Source organism: Phocoena phocoena, chromosome 12 (genome assembly GCF_963924675.1).
Source record: "Phocoena phocoena chromosome 12, mPhoPho1.1, whole genome shotgun sequence".
In the NCBI taxonomy this organism is placed as follows: domain Eukaryota; kingdom Metazoa; phylum Chordata; class Mammalia; order Artiodactyla; family Phocoenidae; genus Phocoena; species Phocoena phocoena.
Window position 1 is genome coordinate 22,287,897 of NC_089230.1, and position 19,095 is coordinate 22,306,991.

General features: G+C 36.7%; 1 protein-coding gene across 1 annotated transcript; it reads right to left on the reverse strand.

Annotated features, from left to right (window-relative positions):
• GJE1 (gap junction protein epsilon 1) lies at nucleotides 1-1,857 on the reverse strand. Its single transcript, XM_065889227.1, has 3 exons — nucleotides 1,819-1,857; nucleotides 962-1,144; nucleotides 1-396 (listed from the first exon to the last, which is right to left on the reverse strand). Exons 1-3 carry the CDS (start codon nucleotides 1,855-1,857, stop codon nucleotides 1-3), a joined length of 618 nt encoding a protein of 205 aa, XP_065745299.1.
• Between the last annotated feature and the right edge of the window lie 17,238 nt (nucleotides 1,858-19,095).

Consider the following 19,095-nt stretch of genomic DNA (forward strand, 5'->3'; position numbering starts at 1 on the left):
TCATTGCTTAATTAGAAAGCATAATCTTCTAAATATTATCTCAAAAATCTCAGCAACACATAAGACTATTGTAATTACAGTAAATGTATACATTGCAATGAGAAAAATGGTCTTCTCAAAGTGTTCTGGCACCATGCATTTTATGGTAGTAAATTTTTTCCGAAGAGACACAGCATCACACAGGTAGAGAGGTTTTACTTGGAAACCAAAGAGGTGAATCTGAAGCCAAAATGCTACCACTTCTAGACTAATTCTTAATAAAACAGAGAGGATATAAATCACAGTGTAGATGGGCTTTTGAAGAATGCATTCTTGATTGATGCTTTTACATGCAGCATAAAGATGAAAAATAGCTCCAGGAACCAGGACAATCACTAGTTGTAATGCCCAGAACACCTAAAGTATGTCAGAAATATCTTAGTCAAATCAGTCAACACGTAATGAAAAAACACACTAAAAAAACCCATAATTCACTGACCCTCAATAGAGGCTAATTTAAAAATTCTAAGTTTTGTAAGTCTTATGAGGATAAAAATAATATAACGAAGGTGGTAATGCTGGACATAATCTCATTTAATTACCAAGATGTTTAGAGTTTAAAATTTTAAACACTTAGTAATTGTAAAAAAGTAGTTATATTTTACTGTCATCACCTACCAATTACTAATAATGATGGAATACGTTATTTTAGTATCTACTCAATTTCCATTTCTAATTACAAGCCTGGAGTATAATTCTAACATCAATGGATAATAGGATGCTGGACTTGGAAGAAACTCTTGACCAACTCAAATTAATTTACCTGAAATATACAGCTAATATTTTAAAAAGGTAATTATTCTAGAAATAATACCTGTTAGAATATTCTTCATCTTATTATGACATCATTTTACATTTAAAAAGAAAACAATTTTATCTGGTGTGGAGTAAGGTTTACATTTGTGCACACAGAAACACTTACCTGTGGAGTGATTGGCCTGAACTGATTGTAACAGATGAGGTTTATTTCTCTCTTGTCTGGATCACAACTGAAGTGCAAAGCCTCATTCCCATAGACTGCAAAGCCTAACACCCCAAGGAAGAACATTCGGACCGACCCAAAGAAAAGGGTGTGGAATTGACCGATCACGGTGGGAGGCTTCATCTGTTACAGTTTTAGGAGAAAAAAAAAACTTTTGAAAACAAACATTAAAGGGGGATATTTTAAAGAATGTTTTCATTATCACATTTAAAAAAATTTAAGATTCATAAAGTTTCAAAGAAAGACAGGAACTTAGAGATCATCAAGCCCAATTCAAATCCTGCATTTTGAGATTTCTTACCCTTTTCACTTTGAAAATCTGAAGTGCAACAGTCAAATAGGGACTTGTTGCTAATGACATAAATAATTTTGGAAACTTGTAAAAAGCTTTGAATTTAATTAATATCCCTTACCCCTGTAATCCTTTTGCAATAAAATCAAGGTAATCTTAGTATATCTAGTACCTTTTTAAAAAATTGGATAATAAATCCAACATTAATTCATGAGTATACACACTATCTTAATAAGCAAATAATGTTTATTTAGTTGTCATTACAGCTTCTCTTCTCAATTATCAAATTGAGAGAGCAATCAGCTTTAAAGCACCAACAGCTAAAAGTACTTCCTGAATTATTCTACTTACAATTATTTAAATTCAGAATATGTTGAAGCAAATGGTTGATATTTATATCATTCTCCATACACGTAGAGGACCTTATTCATCAGCACTCATGCAAGTCAGGTTAAAATAACAGGACTCATACAATTGTTGTTGCTGCTGCTTGTATAATACTTACACATCCTTCATAGAAGTTTTTGATGTAATTTAGAGACATGTCTCAGGAGATGTTATCCCAGCATCCCTGTGGGTTAATCCTTGACCCACATTGCCAGTTTGTTTCTGCCAGAATCAAACTCTTATTTTCCGTCATAACTTTTACAACAGAAAGCACTTATCACTGCACATTTCTCTCCCCTCCTCCTTTTCTTTTTTTCTTTTTTCATAGATCTCTGGGGCTCCAGTCAACTTTCCTCTCTCCCTCCCCAAACAAAACAAAAACAAAAGACTAGGGCATGTGGTCAATCTGATAATCCCTTGATTTACACCGTCAGCATAGCCAGCCAGCCAGACAGGAGTGCCAGTAAAGCAGGAGGCCAGGCCGGCAAGGGTTCTGACACTCAGTGCCTCTCAGTTACCTAAGAATTGCCTGCGTGTAAAGCAGCGGACTCTTTAGCTTAGAGTTTTCTCTGAAATGTCAAGTGATCTTTTTTTTTTTTTTTTTTTGGCTTCCTTTTAGGTATGTCTGAAAAGATAGGTATGTAGGAAATATTCCTGATTCTTTCTTGTTTACTTCCATGGAATAAAACTGATTTCTGGGAAGTTTAAGAAACTGTAAAGCAGGTTATGATAGCTATTACATCACTGAATATTACTAATTTGTTACTATCTTTGTCTTTTTGATGAATACTTACCACAGCCATGGAAAAATCTGCAGTTAGATCTTGATTCTAAGGAAAAAGCTAGGATACTGCTAACCAAGATAAGACCTGGATCTAGCACAAATCATGTGAATAATCCCACCCTCCCTTTCTCTTGTCCTCAGTAGATACATCATCTGCTAGACATGGTTATGGGTACGGAGAATGAGCAGGGGCCAAGAACAAGTGGCTGCCTTCTAACTGATAATACATCTGCTCGCTCTCTTCCAGCCGCCTATAACACTATTCAGCCAATGGCTGATCAAACTTGATTTCTTCACTTGCTTTTCTCATCTTTGTTTTGTTTGCAATCTGTGAAAGTGATAACTCCAATTGACTTCATTGCTCTTGTCAGCAAGTGGAGAAGTGATTGCATAACACATGTAGTTATAACCAATGAGCAAGACGCAGTGGCCTTTTGAACCAGACTGTTGTATTGGATAGGAAAAAATTAAAATGGGCAATGTAATCACCCCTCAGAACTGTTGAGTAGGAGAAATTGGTATATATTCTCATCTTCTGTGAAACAGAATTCTGGGTTCACTGTGTGTTGATTCCTTCGAAGGGGTATCCAAAAGCCAAAACAATCATTGGCATGAGAGGAATCCTGCTTTGACTTCTACCATTGTACAGTAGTAAATGTTTTTGTTTAGACAAATATATTCAGGTGTCAGACTTGTAAAAATCATCAAAGTTCTTCCTGTGTTTTTCCAGAGATGAATGAAATTGTCTTGAACCTTAATTGCATGTGTAGAAGAGGAAAATGCAGCATCATTTCATTGTTGGGATCTATGAGAGGCAAAATAAATAATACTGGTCTTCCTCTTATGGGTTATGACCTGACTGAATCATAAGACAAAGGAATAAGGCAGATGGGTGCCAAAATGTCACCTTTGTTACACTCTTACTACCATAAAGATTTGGTTGGAAAAGGGACATGGCTTAACTCTTTGGGAAAGTGTGACTTTCAGGCAGACACAGGTGCAGGCCAGGTCAATGCTGTATCATGGCTGCCTTTCCAGCATGGAGCGGCCCCCTCCTGTATAAGATTTATGCATGAAAAGAGCAGAATAGAACTATTGATCTCTGTGGGCAACCTGCTCCCAAGGGGAAGATGCTAAGAAATGAATGATGTATGCCAAGTTTTACTTTCCAAATGTAAGGTGAACTCAGCAGATAAGATAGTGAGGTTGGCCTCACATGTATGATACTTGGTAGGGCTGTTAATTAGGGTGACAACATAAGCTTCCTTACATGTTAATAGTTGCAAGTTTCCAAAAGCAGCAAAAGAGGGCAATCCCCAGTGTGCAAGCATTGTTTAGGCCTCAGCTTGCTTCATGTTTGCTGATGTTACATTAGGCAAGATGAATTACAATCCCAACCCAGATTCAAGAAATAGATTCTATGTCTTGATGGACCTGCAAAGTCATGTTGCAGAGCTGTGGGTACAAGGATAGAAAAAAATCTGTGGCCAACTTTATATTCTACCACAGTGTGCCCTATGATCACATATATTCATATCTCTCCTACATGTCTTCACCTTAATCCCAGGATGTCAGAACTCTCATCTAATTATAGCATTAAAGTTTGAGTCCAGGGTTCTGTGATTTGTCTCATGTGCAAATCTGGCTGTGGCTCAGAGGTGACTCTTGGTGATCCAGAATCTAATGAAACAAAAGGAAAAGTTATTTTCCATACAAAGTCAATATACAATGATGACAAGGGGTAGGATGATTCCAATAGATGCTTCCACTCTAACAGAGGCACATCACTGTCACTGGTCCATAACAATTTTGAAATCTTGCAGGGGAAATGTTGCCAGTTCTTCTTATTCTGGAGTCAGAAAATGCCCGTGATTAAGGTATAGTACTATTCCCTGAAAGTTGCTCCCTAATTTACTGTACTCTACTGCTTAATGGAAGTGGGTCCTTGGCTGAAAATATCTTCCCTTTTGCCTTTAAAAGAATGGCTATATTCGAAGCTGATCATCTTCCTCAAACTGCTTCTTGTTAGAAGAAAGTTGGGGCACCAGAAGTCGTTTCTACAATTTCACCACTATTTTATTTTAATTGAAATTAGTAGTTCTTTTACTTGTACAAGTCTCTTAATCACTTTTTGAGTTTTCTATGTATTAGATTTAATGCAGTTAATTTGGAAAAAAAAGTTATACCCACAATTATTTTACAGATATTTATTTATTTATTTACTGCTATTTTTGGATTAAGCTTCTCTGAGACCATGCTTTTAAGATTTTTAGAAAACTCTTGTCTAATTGATTGAGATGATCATTAGTCATGCCTTAAGTATTTGAGTCTTATCAAGGCTGTTATAGTCACATGAATGATTTGTTTTTTACCCTCAAACCATGTTTTACATGAGAAAGTTTTACTGGCCAACACTAGGGATAAAAAGAAAGAAAGAAAGGAATTCCTGTGTAGCAAGTCCTGTTCCCTCTATATTTTCCCCAAATTTTCTTTGCAAACTCATCTCTAGGCTCCTTCACTAGGTAATCTCTCTCTTCTTATACCTTATAAAATGTGGCCAGTAGTACCAAACTGTTACCTTTAGTATTCTCTCTGGGATGTTCCTTAGTCAAATCCAACATTTAATTAATCATTTTTTACCTTCCAAGTTATTTCAGGTGACTGTTGTGCTAATTGTCTCACTACATATAGTAAAGGTTACCATATTTCCAGCCTGTCACAGTAGTTTCCTCACTGCTTTTCCAGCTTTCACTAATAGTTTCTCATTGCTTTCCCTGACATTAGTAATAGTTTCTTTGTTACTTTTCTACCTTCTGCCTCCTGCCTGGTCCCAAAGATGATGTCATGTTTTTTTAATGTATTTGTTATAGTAGCCCCTGATCCTTGGTACCAATATCTCTATCAGTTAAGAATTGTTTTCATAGCAAGCCACTCAATTAATGGTCAAACAGCAAACACTTACTTAGCTTATGGTTTGGGTGATTATTTTTCCTTGTCTGGGCTGGCTCAGTTGACCTCTGCTGGATTCTCACGTGTATGTGTGGTCAGTATGCAGATAAGCTGCCAGAAGGGTTATCTAGAATGACTTCACTCAGGTCAGGTGGTTGGCAGGCTTTGGGTGGAGTGATAAGGGTGACTATGGCACATGTTTCTTGTCATCTGGGGGACTAGCCCAGGCTTATTATGGTGGTGATTGCAGAGTTCCCAAAGCAGCAAGTAATGGAAAAGCCCAAATGTGCAAAAAGAGCTTTTCAAGTTTCTGCTTGATTCATGATTGCTAACGTTCCACTGGCCAAAGCAAGTGTCACCGCAAACTTAGATTCCAGCTTTTAGTGGGAAGATCTGAAGTCACATTCCAGTGGCATGGATGTGGAAAGATGAAGAATTTGCAGTAATTTTACAATCTATCACATGACTGGGGGCATGAATCGAGTAAATCTAATATTCAAGAATCTTGGCTGTTTCAAAATGCAATTTGAGAATCATGGATATGTACTTTCTTTCGTAGAGCATCCTAGAATCGATTTATGAGAACTAAAGTTTGAGGTCAGGCTCGTGTGCTGTTACATTGAACCCCTACTTCCTGGTGTGAAAGGAACATGAGAAGGACTAGAACAGATGGGAAAAGAACTCTCCTGTAGTTAAAAGCTAATAATAATGTATTACACTTATTGAACGGTTTCTATTTGCTACTAAGTGTTTTAAACAAATTATCTCTCTAAATTCTTACAACTCCGTAAAGTACGTACTCTTATAGATCTATTTTGCAGATGAGGCTTAGAGGGTTTAAGCAATTTACCCAAAGTTACAGTTAGTAAGTGGCAAAATCAGGTAGGGACAGACAGTGAATGAGTTACTTGTTGTTAAATGACAAGCTAAAGGATATTATTGAGGATATTAATAGGTTGATTGCTAGGATCCTGAAACACAGGGAATGAAGGGGAAATAAGCTCAGACATTCTTATTTTCTCTGAGAAGAGCTCAGAGAGTTATCAGGGCACACAGCAGCTGGATGGTTCTGCAGAGCTTGGCCCTTATCCCATGCTCCTGGCCAGATCTCATTGTGAATATGAAAGGCCATGAAGAGAGCTAGCCAAGTATAATACATGCTGGGGGAGTACTTGAGAAACATGAAGGACTCCACAGAAATGAATTTAGCTAATGTTTCTTTCCCATTTGGCCTCAGTGTAAGGCGAAATGACCACATGGTATCTGGGATCAGGGGCTCTGGAGTCAGAAAATCTACACCATTTGGCTAGATTTGAGATCTCAGGAAAATTTACTATCTCAATCTCAGCTTCCTTACCCGGGGATGACAATAGTATTTACCTCACAGGGTTGTTGCATGTGGATTATTAAAGCGCTTGGAGGACTATTCCTCCTGTCTTTAATGAGAGCTTGAACCATCAATCGTTTTCTATTCATTTTTCCTTGTTGTGGAGACTATAGGATATTAACATATTAATAATCTTTCTTAAACAAGGAAGAACCACTACTTTCTTCAATGTAAAGAAACTTTGAGTTGGCCAGAGTAAGAATGTTTCAGGGAAGGATAAATAACATGCAAATGCCATGTCTATTTTCAGTGTCTCTCTCTTCATCTCTGTTTAATCTATTTGGGAGGCGTGTCTCTTCTGTTAATGTCTATTACTAAGATGGCAAGATATGGACTTTTGCTCAGCAAGGACTAGTGGGATTGAACCCCAGTGGGCTTTGAGTAAATTTAAACACTAAAAGCCACCTCTGCTCCCCAAGCCTCAAAGATTTAAAAAAATGACCAGGACACCTCTATCAATTTCCTGACTAAATGGCCAAAAATTTGAGGCAACCATACCAGCTTACTTGCTCAAACTTGCTTAAAGCTTTTAACTTCGGATAGCGGGGTGAAGACAAGCTCAGGTTTAGCACTACGACCGCTGCTACTACTACTATACACATACACACAAATTGCTGGCATTTATGGATCGCTGTTATCTTCCAGTACTAATCTAAACCCTGGAAGTCACATATAATCTTTGACAGATATTCTTGATGTCCTAAAATTTCTGAGATTAAAAACGTTTAAGACCTTTGTGGTCTAACCCCGAAGGGGGATAAACCTTTAATTCTGTGCAGAACCCAAGACAGTATTGAATAAATTAAAAGTGTAGAAAAGCACTATTCCTGACAGCTTACACATGAAAATCAATCCATACGTTACTTATTATTACTATTTAGTAATCTGCTCTAAATTAGTACTTTAAAATTGAGTTATATGTATTGCTCTAGATCTATGCTTTTCTATGCGTTTGTGCTTATTCACCCATTTTTCTCATTCATACAATAAATATTGAGCACCTGCAGTATCAACTGCTGTGTAAGGTATTGGTAATATGTAAGAACGTTGTGGCCCCTGCCTTCATGGGGCTTACATAAGAGCATGTGTGCTTGTGTTGTATGTATGCACGTACATATGTACATGTGTATACATGCATGTAGTTGACATGTATACTCCTGAGAACTTGCTTAAAATGAGGCATGACATATTAAATCCTTCAGAGTAGTGTCGTAAATTATCTTGGGTTATTTTATATCTGGCAAACAAGAAGAAATGATCTCTGTATAAGTTTTGCACCGTTGCAGTATTTACCCTCCTCCACGTGCGCTATCCAACGACTGTTGAATGGGATGGAATAGAGGTCAATTTAGGTGCTCACAATAGTGTGCTTCACAGAAGGACAGCTGAGACAAGGCAATCTGGATAGCTGCCTCAATTCATAAGTCACAGTCCTTAACCAATTCACATCTCATTGAAATCTCTGACCTGCCAAAGTTGGGTTTATCCTTCTGCATGAATAATTTATATTTTCTGGAATGGAACTGGGGATGGCTTAGAATAAGAGGTCAGTAACCAATGATGTTATTTTAGGCAAGTTATTTAACCTTCTGGGGTGTGTTTCCATTTCTCCAAAATGAAAAGACTGGATTCTATGATTTGTAAATAAGTTCACAATCTATGTTTTTTTTTTTATTCTAAGTCTTATAACCATACTTGGAGCTATTTTACTAGCTCTGAGATTTATTGTCAGTAGTTTTTATGATGCCAGTAATTACTTGACCTAATGGTTAAATTGAAGGCCTTGTTTTCCATCTTTATCAATGAGTTTGTATTTTAAATATTCCTAAACTACATGGTTTCTAGTTATATAATACGTATGCTTTATTTCTTTTTTCAGATACTCCATCCATATAGCCAAGCTCTATAGGAGAACACAGCCTGTAAATCCAGAAGACCTGAGTTCATGTCTTTTTCTACCATTACTGGTTGTTATTTAAACATTCTGTCTTAACTGTGAGTTTTAGTTTTTCCATCTGTAAAATGGGGAAAATTATTCTTATCTAATAGAGATACTGTAATTAGATGAGAGAATATATGCGATAACATGGAGCACAGTTCTTGATGCATATTTGGCTTCTCAATAAATATGACCTTTGCTCTTATTGTGGAGACTAGAGTCATTCTATCAAGTTTGAGAGGAAGCCTACCAAATAAGTAAAATCTTGGGTTCTTTAAACAGCAAACATGAATTTGAATCATAGCTTGTAATGAAAATACATTGGCAAAATTATCGAACAACTCTAAACCTCAGTTTCTTCATTTGCTTGGAATTTGTTGAGCTCTCTGTATCTGTAGACTTGTTTTCAACACATTTGGAAAAACAAATCAGCCATTATTTCTTCAAATATTTTTTTCTTTCTCCTTCACCTCTTGTTCTCGGACTAAGAATATGTATATATATCAAGACTGCTTGATATGTTGCCAAATATACCTGATTCTCTCTATAAATCATTGTTCTCATGGTGTTTCGTTGTGAATAGTCACTATGTTAATTTCCCTGATCTTGTACAGAATCTTATCTGAAGCTAATCCTATTCAGGGCATTTTTCATTTCTGATATTTTTATCTCTAGGACAGGGGTCAGTGAACTATTTATTGTCCATAGATCAGCCCATTCCTTTTGTAAAATAAGGTTTTATTGCAGTGTAGTTATGCTCATTCATTTATGTGTTGTCTGTGGTTGCTTTTGTGAGAGTTGAATATTTGCAATAAAGATCATATTGCCCATAAGCCCCAAATATTTACTATCTGTCCCTTTAAGAAAAAAATTGCCAATCTTTCCAGAGCCAACCCTGCTCTAGACGTTTTTTTTTTTTTTTAATGTATTTATTTTACTTTATTTTACTTATTTTTGGCTGTGTTGGGTCTTTGTTGCTGCACATGGGCTTTCTCTAGTTGTGGCGAGCAGGGGCTACTCTTCGTTGCGGTGCACAGGCTTCTCATTGCAGTGGCTTCCCTTGTTGCGGAGCACGGGCTTTTGGTGCGCGGGCTTCAGTAGTTGTGGCTCGCGGGCTCTAGAGCGCGGGCTCAGTGGTTGTGGAGCACGGGTTTAGTTGCTCCGCAGCATGTGGGATCTTCCCGGACCAGGGATGGAGCCCGTGTCCCCTGCACTGGCAGGCGGATTCTTAATCACTGCGCCACCAGGGAAGCCCTGCTGTAGAGGTTTAATTTGGGTCTTTTTTTAGCCTTCCATTTCTCTGAGCGTCATGTTCATATTTTTCTCTACCTTTGTAAATGTAGATGGAATATATATATTTATTTCACTTTTTGTCTTAATTGACAACATTACATTATTTTAGTTTCAGGCATACAGCAGAGTGATTTGATATTTTTGTATATTGTGAAATGATCACCACAGCAAGTCTCCTCAACATCCATCACCACACATAGTTACAAATTTTTTCCCATTGTGATGAAAACTTTTGAGATTTACTGTCGTAGCCACTTTCAGATATACAATACATTATTATTAACTACAGTCACCATTCTGTACATTAAATCCCCATGACTAGTTTATTTTATAACTGGAAATTTGTACGTTTTGACCCCATTCACCCATTTCACTTACCCACCACGTCCCACTTCTGGCAACTAACAATCTGTTTTCTTTATCTATGAATTCAGTTTTTTTTTTTAATTTAGATTCCAGTTATAGGTGAGATCATATCATATTTGTCTTTCTCAGTGACTTATTTCACTTAGTGTAATGCCCTCAAGGTCCATCCATGTTACAATTTCCAAGATTTCCTTCTTTTTTTATGGCTGAATAATTTTCTATTGCATATATATTCTGCATTTTCTTTTTTCATTCATCCACTGATGGACACTTGTTTCCATGTTTGACTATTGTAAACACAGATGCAATGAACATAAGGGTGCATATATCTTTTCAAGTTAGAGTTTTTGTTTCCTTCAGATAAATACCCAGACGTGAAATTGCTGGATCACGTGGTAGTTCTATTTTTAATTTCCTGAAGAACTTCCATACTGTTTTCCATAGAGGCTGCACCAATTTTCCCACCAACAGTGCACAGGCATTCCCTTTTCTCCACATCCTTGCCAACACTTGTTACTTCTTGTCTTTTTATGATGGCCCTTCTAACAGGTGTGAGGTGACTTCTAATTCTGGTTATGATTTGCATTTCCCTGATGATGAGTGATGTGGAGGATGGAGTATATTTTAATAGCTGTTTAATGTCCTTATTTTCTAGTTCCATCATTTCTGTCATTTTTATGTCTCTTTTTAATGATTGATTTTCTCCTCATTATGGGTTATATTTTCCTGGTATATATATAACTGATAATTTTTAATACTGGATGCTTGACTTGTTGGTTGCTGTATTGTATTGTCATACTTTCAATAGTGTTAGAATTTGCTCTGGCATGCAGCTAGGTCACCGGAATCAGTTGGATACCCTTGAGGCCTGATCAAAGCATTGCAAAGCTGAGTTTGGATTAACTTGTAGTATATGGCGTATTTAGGCTCACAACTCAAATAATATGTTTCTAAGTACTCTACAGGGTACACATTGCTTTACAAGGTCTTTCCACTCGCCTGTGGAGACACAAATTACTCTCAGCCCGGTTTGTACTTTAAATCTTAGTGGGTGGTTCTTTCTCTAGCCATGGGAAGTTTCTTCTCATGCATAAGCAGATCAGTACTCAGTCAAAGCCTTAAGTGGAACCCCCTGCAGATCTCTGAAGTTCTCTCTGTTTAGCTCCCACTTCAGTAGTACGCTGCCCTCCAAATTCTAGCCATCTCTGCCTCCTCACATGCTGCCTCTGGTTCCTAAATTCAGTGAGGACTTTGGGCTCTGTTAGGGTTTCCACTTCCTGATCAGTGGCCTGAAAACTACCTCGAGGAAGTAAGTTCTTCTGTTCAAGGCTCCCGTGGTTTGCTTCCCTCTTCTCGGTGATTATAGTCCTGTGCTGCTTGTTTTCCAATGGCTGTCTCATATTTTACAATGATGGTTACCTTTTTTGATCCAGTTTTCTAGTTGTTGTTATGCAGAAAGTAGAAAAGAATACCCAATCCTCATTACTCCATTTCTACCAGAACATAAAACCTTTTACACTGGTTTCATGGTTCTTGACAATGTTCCAAAGAGTTAAGATCATATAGCTTTGAATAAGTATAAAGTCAATTTTGCAATCTTTGTAACGCAGTAGATCTAACTTTACATTTAAAATTAAGAAGTCGGGCTTCCCTGGTGGCACAGTGGTTGAGAGCCCGCCTGCCGATGCAGGGGACACGCGTTTGTGCCCCGGTCCGAGAAGATCCCACATGCCGCGGAGTGGCTGGGCCCGTGAGCCATTGCCGCTGAGCCTGCGCGTCCGGAGCCTGTGCTCCACAGCGGGAGAGGCCACAACAGTGAGAGGCCCGTGTACCAGAAAAAAAAAAAAAAAATTAAGAAGTCAACAGAGTTCTTTTCAAGTGTCAAGTAGTATATGGTTAGTAATAAGTCAAGTTGTGTCGATAGTTTAGTAAAGTTCTTACAATGATGGAGTGTGAAACCCTAAGTTCCATGACTTATCAGTCATGTGATATTAAATACATTTGTCAGTTTTTTTTCTGGGTTTCAATTTTCCATCTGTAATATAAAAATAACAGTACACATCTCATAGGGTTGCTATTAAGATTAAGGTAGATTAAATAGAAGTATTTAACATGGTACCTAGCACTGTATGTACCAAATTAACGTAAAATACTATTTTATTATTGTTGTTGATGGGATTGTTATTGAGAAGTTGTACTGAAGATGAGTCTATAAACATTTAAATACCCATTTTGCTAGAGTCCTTGCTTTATGTTTTGGGTGAAAGCAGGCCAATTTACTTGGCTTCAACAGACCGAACAAGCTCTTAGGACACCAGCTGAAACTGGCCATGAGTAGGTATAGTAGAGAAGGCCATGCCTAATGACGTGTTCTTACTTAGTGGAAGTAACCTGATTGAGTCAGAGCTCTCTTCTTGGGGTGGTGAACGCTATGGCACTTTGCCTTTGCACCATACCCCCGCTGCTGGGAATATTGGCTGGTGGCAATGCATATATTCTTCACCGAACACAGCCCTCCATTGCAGGGAAATGCCTCACCCAAGCTTGTGTCCCTTCCCAGAGCAAAGGGATATGTGGCCAGAAACTGGCTGATGCAGAGCTAAAAGGCCTGCTCCCATCCTATTTCAGAACAACTCTAAAGGGCCATTCCAGCTCTGGAGCAACCCTTGGGATTGATGGAGACTTCAGTTGCAGCGACATTGCAAGTGTTTCTTCATCTGCTCAGTCCTACTTTCCTCATTTCCTTACAGTGTCAACTCCTGAGAGCACTCTTCAATAAACCTTCTGCACACATGTCATCATCTCAAAGTCCATTCTTGTGGAACCCAATCTAAGACACTTGGGGAGCATGTATATGAGACATACCCAAATGAAAGAATGGTAATTTGGCATATAGATGATCCATTGCTCTGGCTCTCTCTGAGACCAGACATAGGCCTCTGAATCAGGAGTATCAATTTGCTGTAATTTTCCAATGTTGGACACAATGAGAAATTGTAAGTGCTTTTGTTGCATGCTTTAGAGTGGAGAAAAGTATGATTCTTTTATATTTGGCAAAGCAGTATACTCCAACAGTTTCTTAATTTCAGTATATACTGAATCATATTTTGCATTGTTGAAATACATAGCATTCCTTTAATTTATGAAATGCTTGTAGTATCAAACTTTGGTGCATATAATCAGTCTTATGTGCATAAACTCCAGATTACTGAATTAAAACCCTGTTCTAAATTTCTGGGCTATCATTAGAACTTCCATTCTTTATTCCCTTTGTGACATGTTACCAGGGAAAATTCATTGCTTTGAATAATAATGAGCTTGAGACAAATTTAGCTTTTGAAAGCTGATTAATGACTTTCCTGCTATGAACACTTAATATATAAACCATATTTTCTCCCTTTTAGAAGCAAATTTTAGCATCCATTTTTCTATGAATTCCTACTTATTAAGTATTAGGATATGCTAATGTACTTTTAAAATGTTAATATAGATCTCAGGATGCAAATGTACTGGAGTTGGTAAAATATGAAACCATATGTGAGATGATTATATAAATATGCTACTGACTATAGTTATTCGAGTTTTATGAGTCAGATGAACTAAAACCACCGCGTAGTCTCTGATAGTTTTAGAAAGAATGATTTATCCAGCTTTATATGTTCAGGGTACATACTTTTCAAGATGTAGTGAAAGGTTTTGTGGATGTCTAGTGACCTTTAGTGACCTTATCATCACAAGATCCTTGTACACTGCAACGAATGGAAAACAGTCCCATCATTTGTTTTTGAGATACAAACAATTTAAGGTGAGTTTATGGGCTGCAAGTTCCTAATAACACTTTTTATCTATAAAACGTATGTAAGGGCTTCCCTGGTGGTGCAGTGGTTGAGAGTCCGCCTGCCGATGCAGGGGACACGGGATCGTGCCCCGGTCCGGGAAGATCCCACATGTCACGGAGCGGCTAGGCCCATGAGCCATGGCCGCTGAGCCTGCACGTATGTAGCCTGTGCTCCGCAACGGGAGAGACCACAACAGTGAGAGGCCTGCGTACCGCAAAAAAAAAAAAAAAAAAAGTATGTAAGACAACTTATTTTGGGTGAGGTGGCAGGTTTTTAATGATGATGTTATAAGTTAATTTGTTTAAAGCAATTATGTTAACTACAAAGATAATAATTATGGGGTTATTTGCCTCACTGGATAAAATTTACAATAACAATAATCTGAAAAATGTTTTTATGCCAATAGATCTTAAATCTATTGAGATATGTAACAGTTATGAATGGAGATTTGATGGATAAGAAAATAAAGGAATGACTAAGTCACACCTGGCTGAAAATTGCTTATCAATTGTCAAATGACACAAGGAGATCTTGTGAAAAAGCAAGACCCTGGAGTTGGTAGACAGAGTAATTTGGAATCAAGTGGTATCACAGATATGATATAGAGACCTTCCCCTGATTCCTGCTATGTCACAACTCAAAAGCATCAACAACCTTCTAGAATTTCAAGACTGTTAGTGGAAGTACCGTTTGAGCATGAGTTCTTCATAAAAGGTTCTAAAAATAGAACCCCTTGAAGAACTTTATCTGCATTCAAACAAGGTTTTAATAATGCTACACACCCCCTTTGAGCCAAATATTCTGTGCACAGCTTCCTATAGTAATTGTAGGCTGAAGATATGTTTTTGTGTAGGTGTGGGTGTATGTGTTTGGGTAGGTATATGTTTTTGTGAGATTAAGAGAATACACAGAACAATGGGTGGATCCTTTGCATTTTCCAAAAAAATGTCCTACTTTACCTTCCCACTCTTCATCTTCCTGGTTAAAATTCTATACTTTTTGTCAGGCTAAGTTTAAATTTTATGTGTATGATCCTATTTCTGATCAACTGAGCTAAAAGCAAACTTCTCCCTGAAGTTGTAGAACATTTGCCACCACATGGGGCTGGTCCTAGATCCCTGGACATTTCTGTATAAATGAGAAAGAATCACTCAATTTGGGCAGACAGTCCCACAGGCGCACAGCTGGGTGAACTGACTCTGATTCTAAGTGAATTAGAAAAAACTGTTTCTTAATCCTATCACATGTAGCTCCTTGCCAGGATGCATTTTTCCTAGTGAATGGAGATTCACTAGACTTCAGTTCTCTCTTCTGTCACTGTCTAGCTGGATGACCTTGGATATGTTAGTTTACCTCTCTAAATTTAGTTTTCTTCCTGGTAAAACAAGCATAATAGTATGGAGTTCATAGTGTTGGTAAGAATACGACATGAGATAATGAATGTAAACTGTCTAGCAAGTTATTTGGCATAAAAACCCTAATCAGTAAGTTGTACTGACCTTTACAAATATTATGTTTTGTGCCACCATCCTTAGTCTCAGGACTGGTCTATTTTCTCCTTGAATTAAAGTTTCTGCTATAGAAATTAAATGTATTTGTAGACACAAGTACATTTTTGGTTTTTTTGACTGAAATGTTTTCCTGATGATCATTATCAAGTCAGTACCTCTTAAATAAATATTAACAAGACTGCATTTCTTGAAGCATGTTGTTATTTTCTTCTGCTGTTGACATTAGCTAGACACAGACTGACACAAAACCTAGAGAGAGAAAATAAATATGAAGAAGGTAGAAGTCCTATTCATACCCTGACCTTGATTTAAAGTCATGATGGATTTTGAGAAAGACATTTGTTATCGTGATCAATCATTTCCATTCAACTAATGAGAACCCTTTCCATTTTTTGAAAGACAATTTGTGAAAAAATAGCAGATTACTGACCATAAACCACCCAGTTATGTGGAGAAAAAAAAGTGGTAGAGATAATTCTCCACACAACACCAAAGAAAAAGGTCTTAGCCTTGACCTAAGGAGATTGCCTTCAAGGCAACGAGGTAATTTATTTTTCCAACCTATGTGCATTCAAATTCTTGTCTTCTCTAGCAATATCACTGCAGGTTATATTCAGTGGACCAAATTCTTATCAGTTTTTTAACCTCTCCAGAGCACTTTGTAACTGCATGTATAGGCTTTGAGTGAGCTTTTCCCATTTCATAATTGGGCTCTTCATGCTGAGAAACCTCTGGGGCATCACCAGAGGTTTACAGCCAGAAAAATGTGAATGTAGGAAGGAATTGAGCCAAAGGAAGATTTCTGCTAAATATTCATGTATTTACATTTGGACACTACTAGTGACTTCAATATTTTGGTTATGTTTATATTTTCAAAACATCAAAGGCTCTACGTGAAAAGGAAATGTTCAGACAAAATTGTTGAATATCAATAAACTTGACACTTAACCAGTTTAAGTTCTTCATGTGCTTCCTGACTCTTTCAGTTGTTTCAGAGAAGTCAGAAGTTTGAATTACCACTCCATTTTCATCAATTGAGTCTTAATACACCATGTTCAGTGTGTACGATTCAATGCATTTTCAAAACTGAAAAATAAAATATGACTTTAGGCTATAAAAATACCCCCCCTTTATTTTTAGATATGAGAAAATACTAAGAAAGGGGTTTAAACATCAAATATGGAAAATCTCTTTCCAGTGAAATGAAATATTTCAGCTTTCCCAAATTTTTTGATTAATCAAAGTTAAAGTAACAGCCTAGCTTAGATCATAAGTTCAGTTGTAGCATTTTAAAGTTTTTTGAAAAAAATTAAAACTGAAAATGGCATTCCATTATGGGTTAAATTGTATAGAATGTTTTAAATTTTTTAGTGTTTTGTGGTTTGCAAAGATTTTTCACATGGATTTTTTATATAATTTTTATTATAATTCTGATGAGTAAGGCTGGTATGGTTTAATATTTGCTTTTGTCAAATATTTTAATCAAATTAAGTGTCATACTTATATAAATGAAATTTAAAGATAATTCTTATTTTTTTTGACCTGACGGTCACTGCTCTGGCTACTGCATGTCTACTCAAATAGCATGGATTAAAAGAAATGCTGAGATACAATCATTCTATTGTCATCCTTCTGTTACTTTGATTTGGTTCCTTTCGCATTTACTTGTAACTATTTCTGAAATGTGACCAGCACTCAGTAGGTGGAGCTAATGAGACACAAAATATTGAATTGTCAACTCCTATTGCCCATGAAGATACATTATAGTTTAGTAATAAGAATTTAGGGGGTAAAGACATGCTAGTCATCCTGTCTCTTATTTGAGGAGTGCTGATGCCACATCCAATGATTTTCGAGATTTATTCAATTCTTACTTTATATTGAATTTGAAGATAATACTTATTCTTTGATGTTTACTTCATAATATTTGAAAAACATAAAGCACCTTCTACTGAAAACTAAGTCAAGTTGTTTGCCTCTATGAACTACTTTCCAGTCATATGCTGCAAGAGGGGAAAATGTTGAATCACATTGTGGTGATTCCTTTAAGCACAAAATTCAGAATTCAAATGAAATTCTTGGGAGCTACTAACTCCCAAGAAACTATAATCCTGCCTATTTTTGAAAGATATGAGGTTACCATGAGGTTTGTGTAAACTGTCTCATAGATAAAATAGTCCTTTTTCTGCTAATGGCATCTTATCTTCATTTGCCTATATGGGTTCCATGATTTTCCTCTTCCCCATTTTTGATTTTTTTGTCTCAAATTATCCCTTTTCCTGTTGTGAGTTTGTTACCAAATTGAAGTAGTTATAGTACTATCACTGCTTTTTTCCCTTTAACCTTTGTGCTACAATTAAGTTTTTAACAAACTATCCCAACAGAGTTGCATTTTTCCTGTATGTCTATTTACCATCTTACTCAAAGTTTTGTGTGCTTTTCCCTTTTCGTTTCAGATAGAAGAGCTTCTTTCATTATTTCCTGTAAGGCAAGTCTAGTGTTGATGAACTCCCTCAGCTTTTGTTTGTCTAGGAAATCCTTTATTTCTCCTTCATATCTTAAGTATAATTTTGCTGTGTGGAGTATTCCTGGCTGAGAGTTTTTATCTTTCAATACTTTCAATACTTTGAGTGTGTCATTCCACTCTCTCCTGGCCTGTAGAGTTTCTGCTGAAAAAATCTGCTGATAGCCTAATGGAGGTTCCTCTGTAGATTACCATTCTTTTTTCCTTGGCTGCTTTTAAAATTCTTTCTTTGTCACTAACTTTTGACAGCTTTAATATAATATATCTTGGAGAAGTCCTTTTTGCTTTTAGGTAATTTGATGTTCTCTTAGTTCCATGGACTTGTATATTCATTTCCTTCTCCAGGTTTGGGAAGTTCTCTGATTTTATATCTTTACATTAAACTCTCTGCTCTTTTCTCCCTCTTTTCTCCTTCTGGGATACCCATTATTCTAACATTGCCCTTCCTAATGGAGTCAGATAACTGTCATAGAATTTCTTCATTTTTTAACATCTTAATTGTGTCTCCTCTTCTACTTGTCTCATTTCTATATTTCTATCTTCGAGCTTGCTAATACTCTCTATCATATGGTCTTCTCTATTTCCAATGCTTTCTAATGTGTTCTTCGTCTCATTTATTGAGTTCTTCAACTCCAGAATTTCTGTTTGGTTTGTTTTTAGAATTTCAATCACTTTGATAAAGTATTCCTTCTTTTCATTAATTTTATTCCTGAATGAAATTATTTTATTTTATTATATCTTGAATTCTTTATCAGTTAGATCATAATATTCCATGACTTTAAGTTTGGTTTCTGGAGAATTGT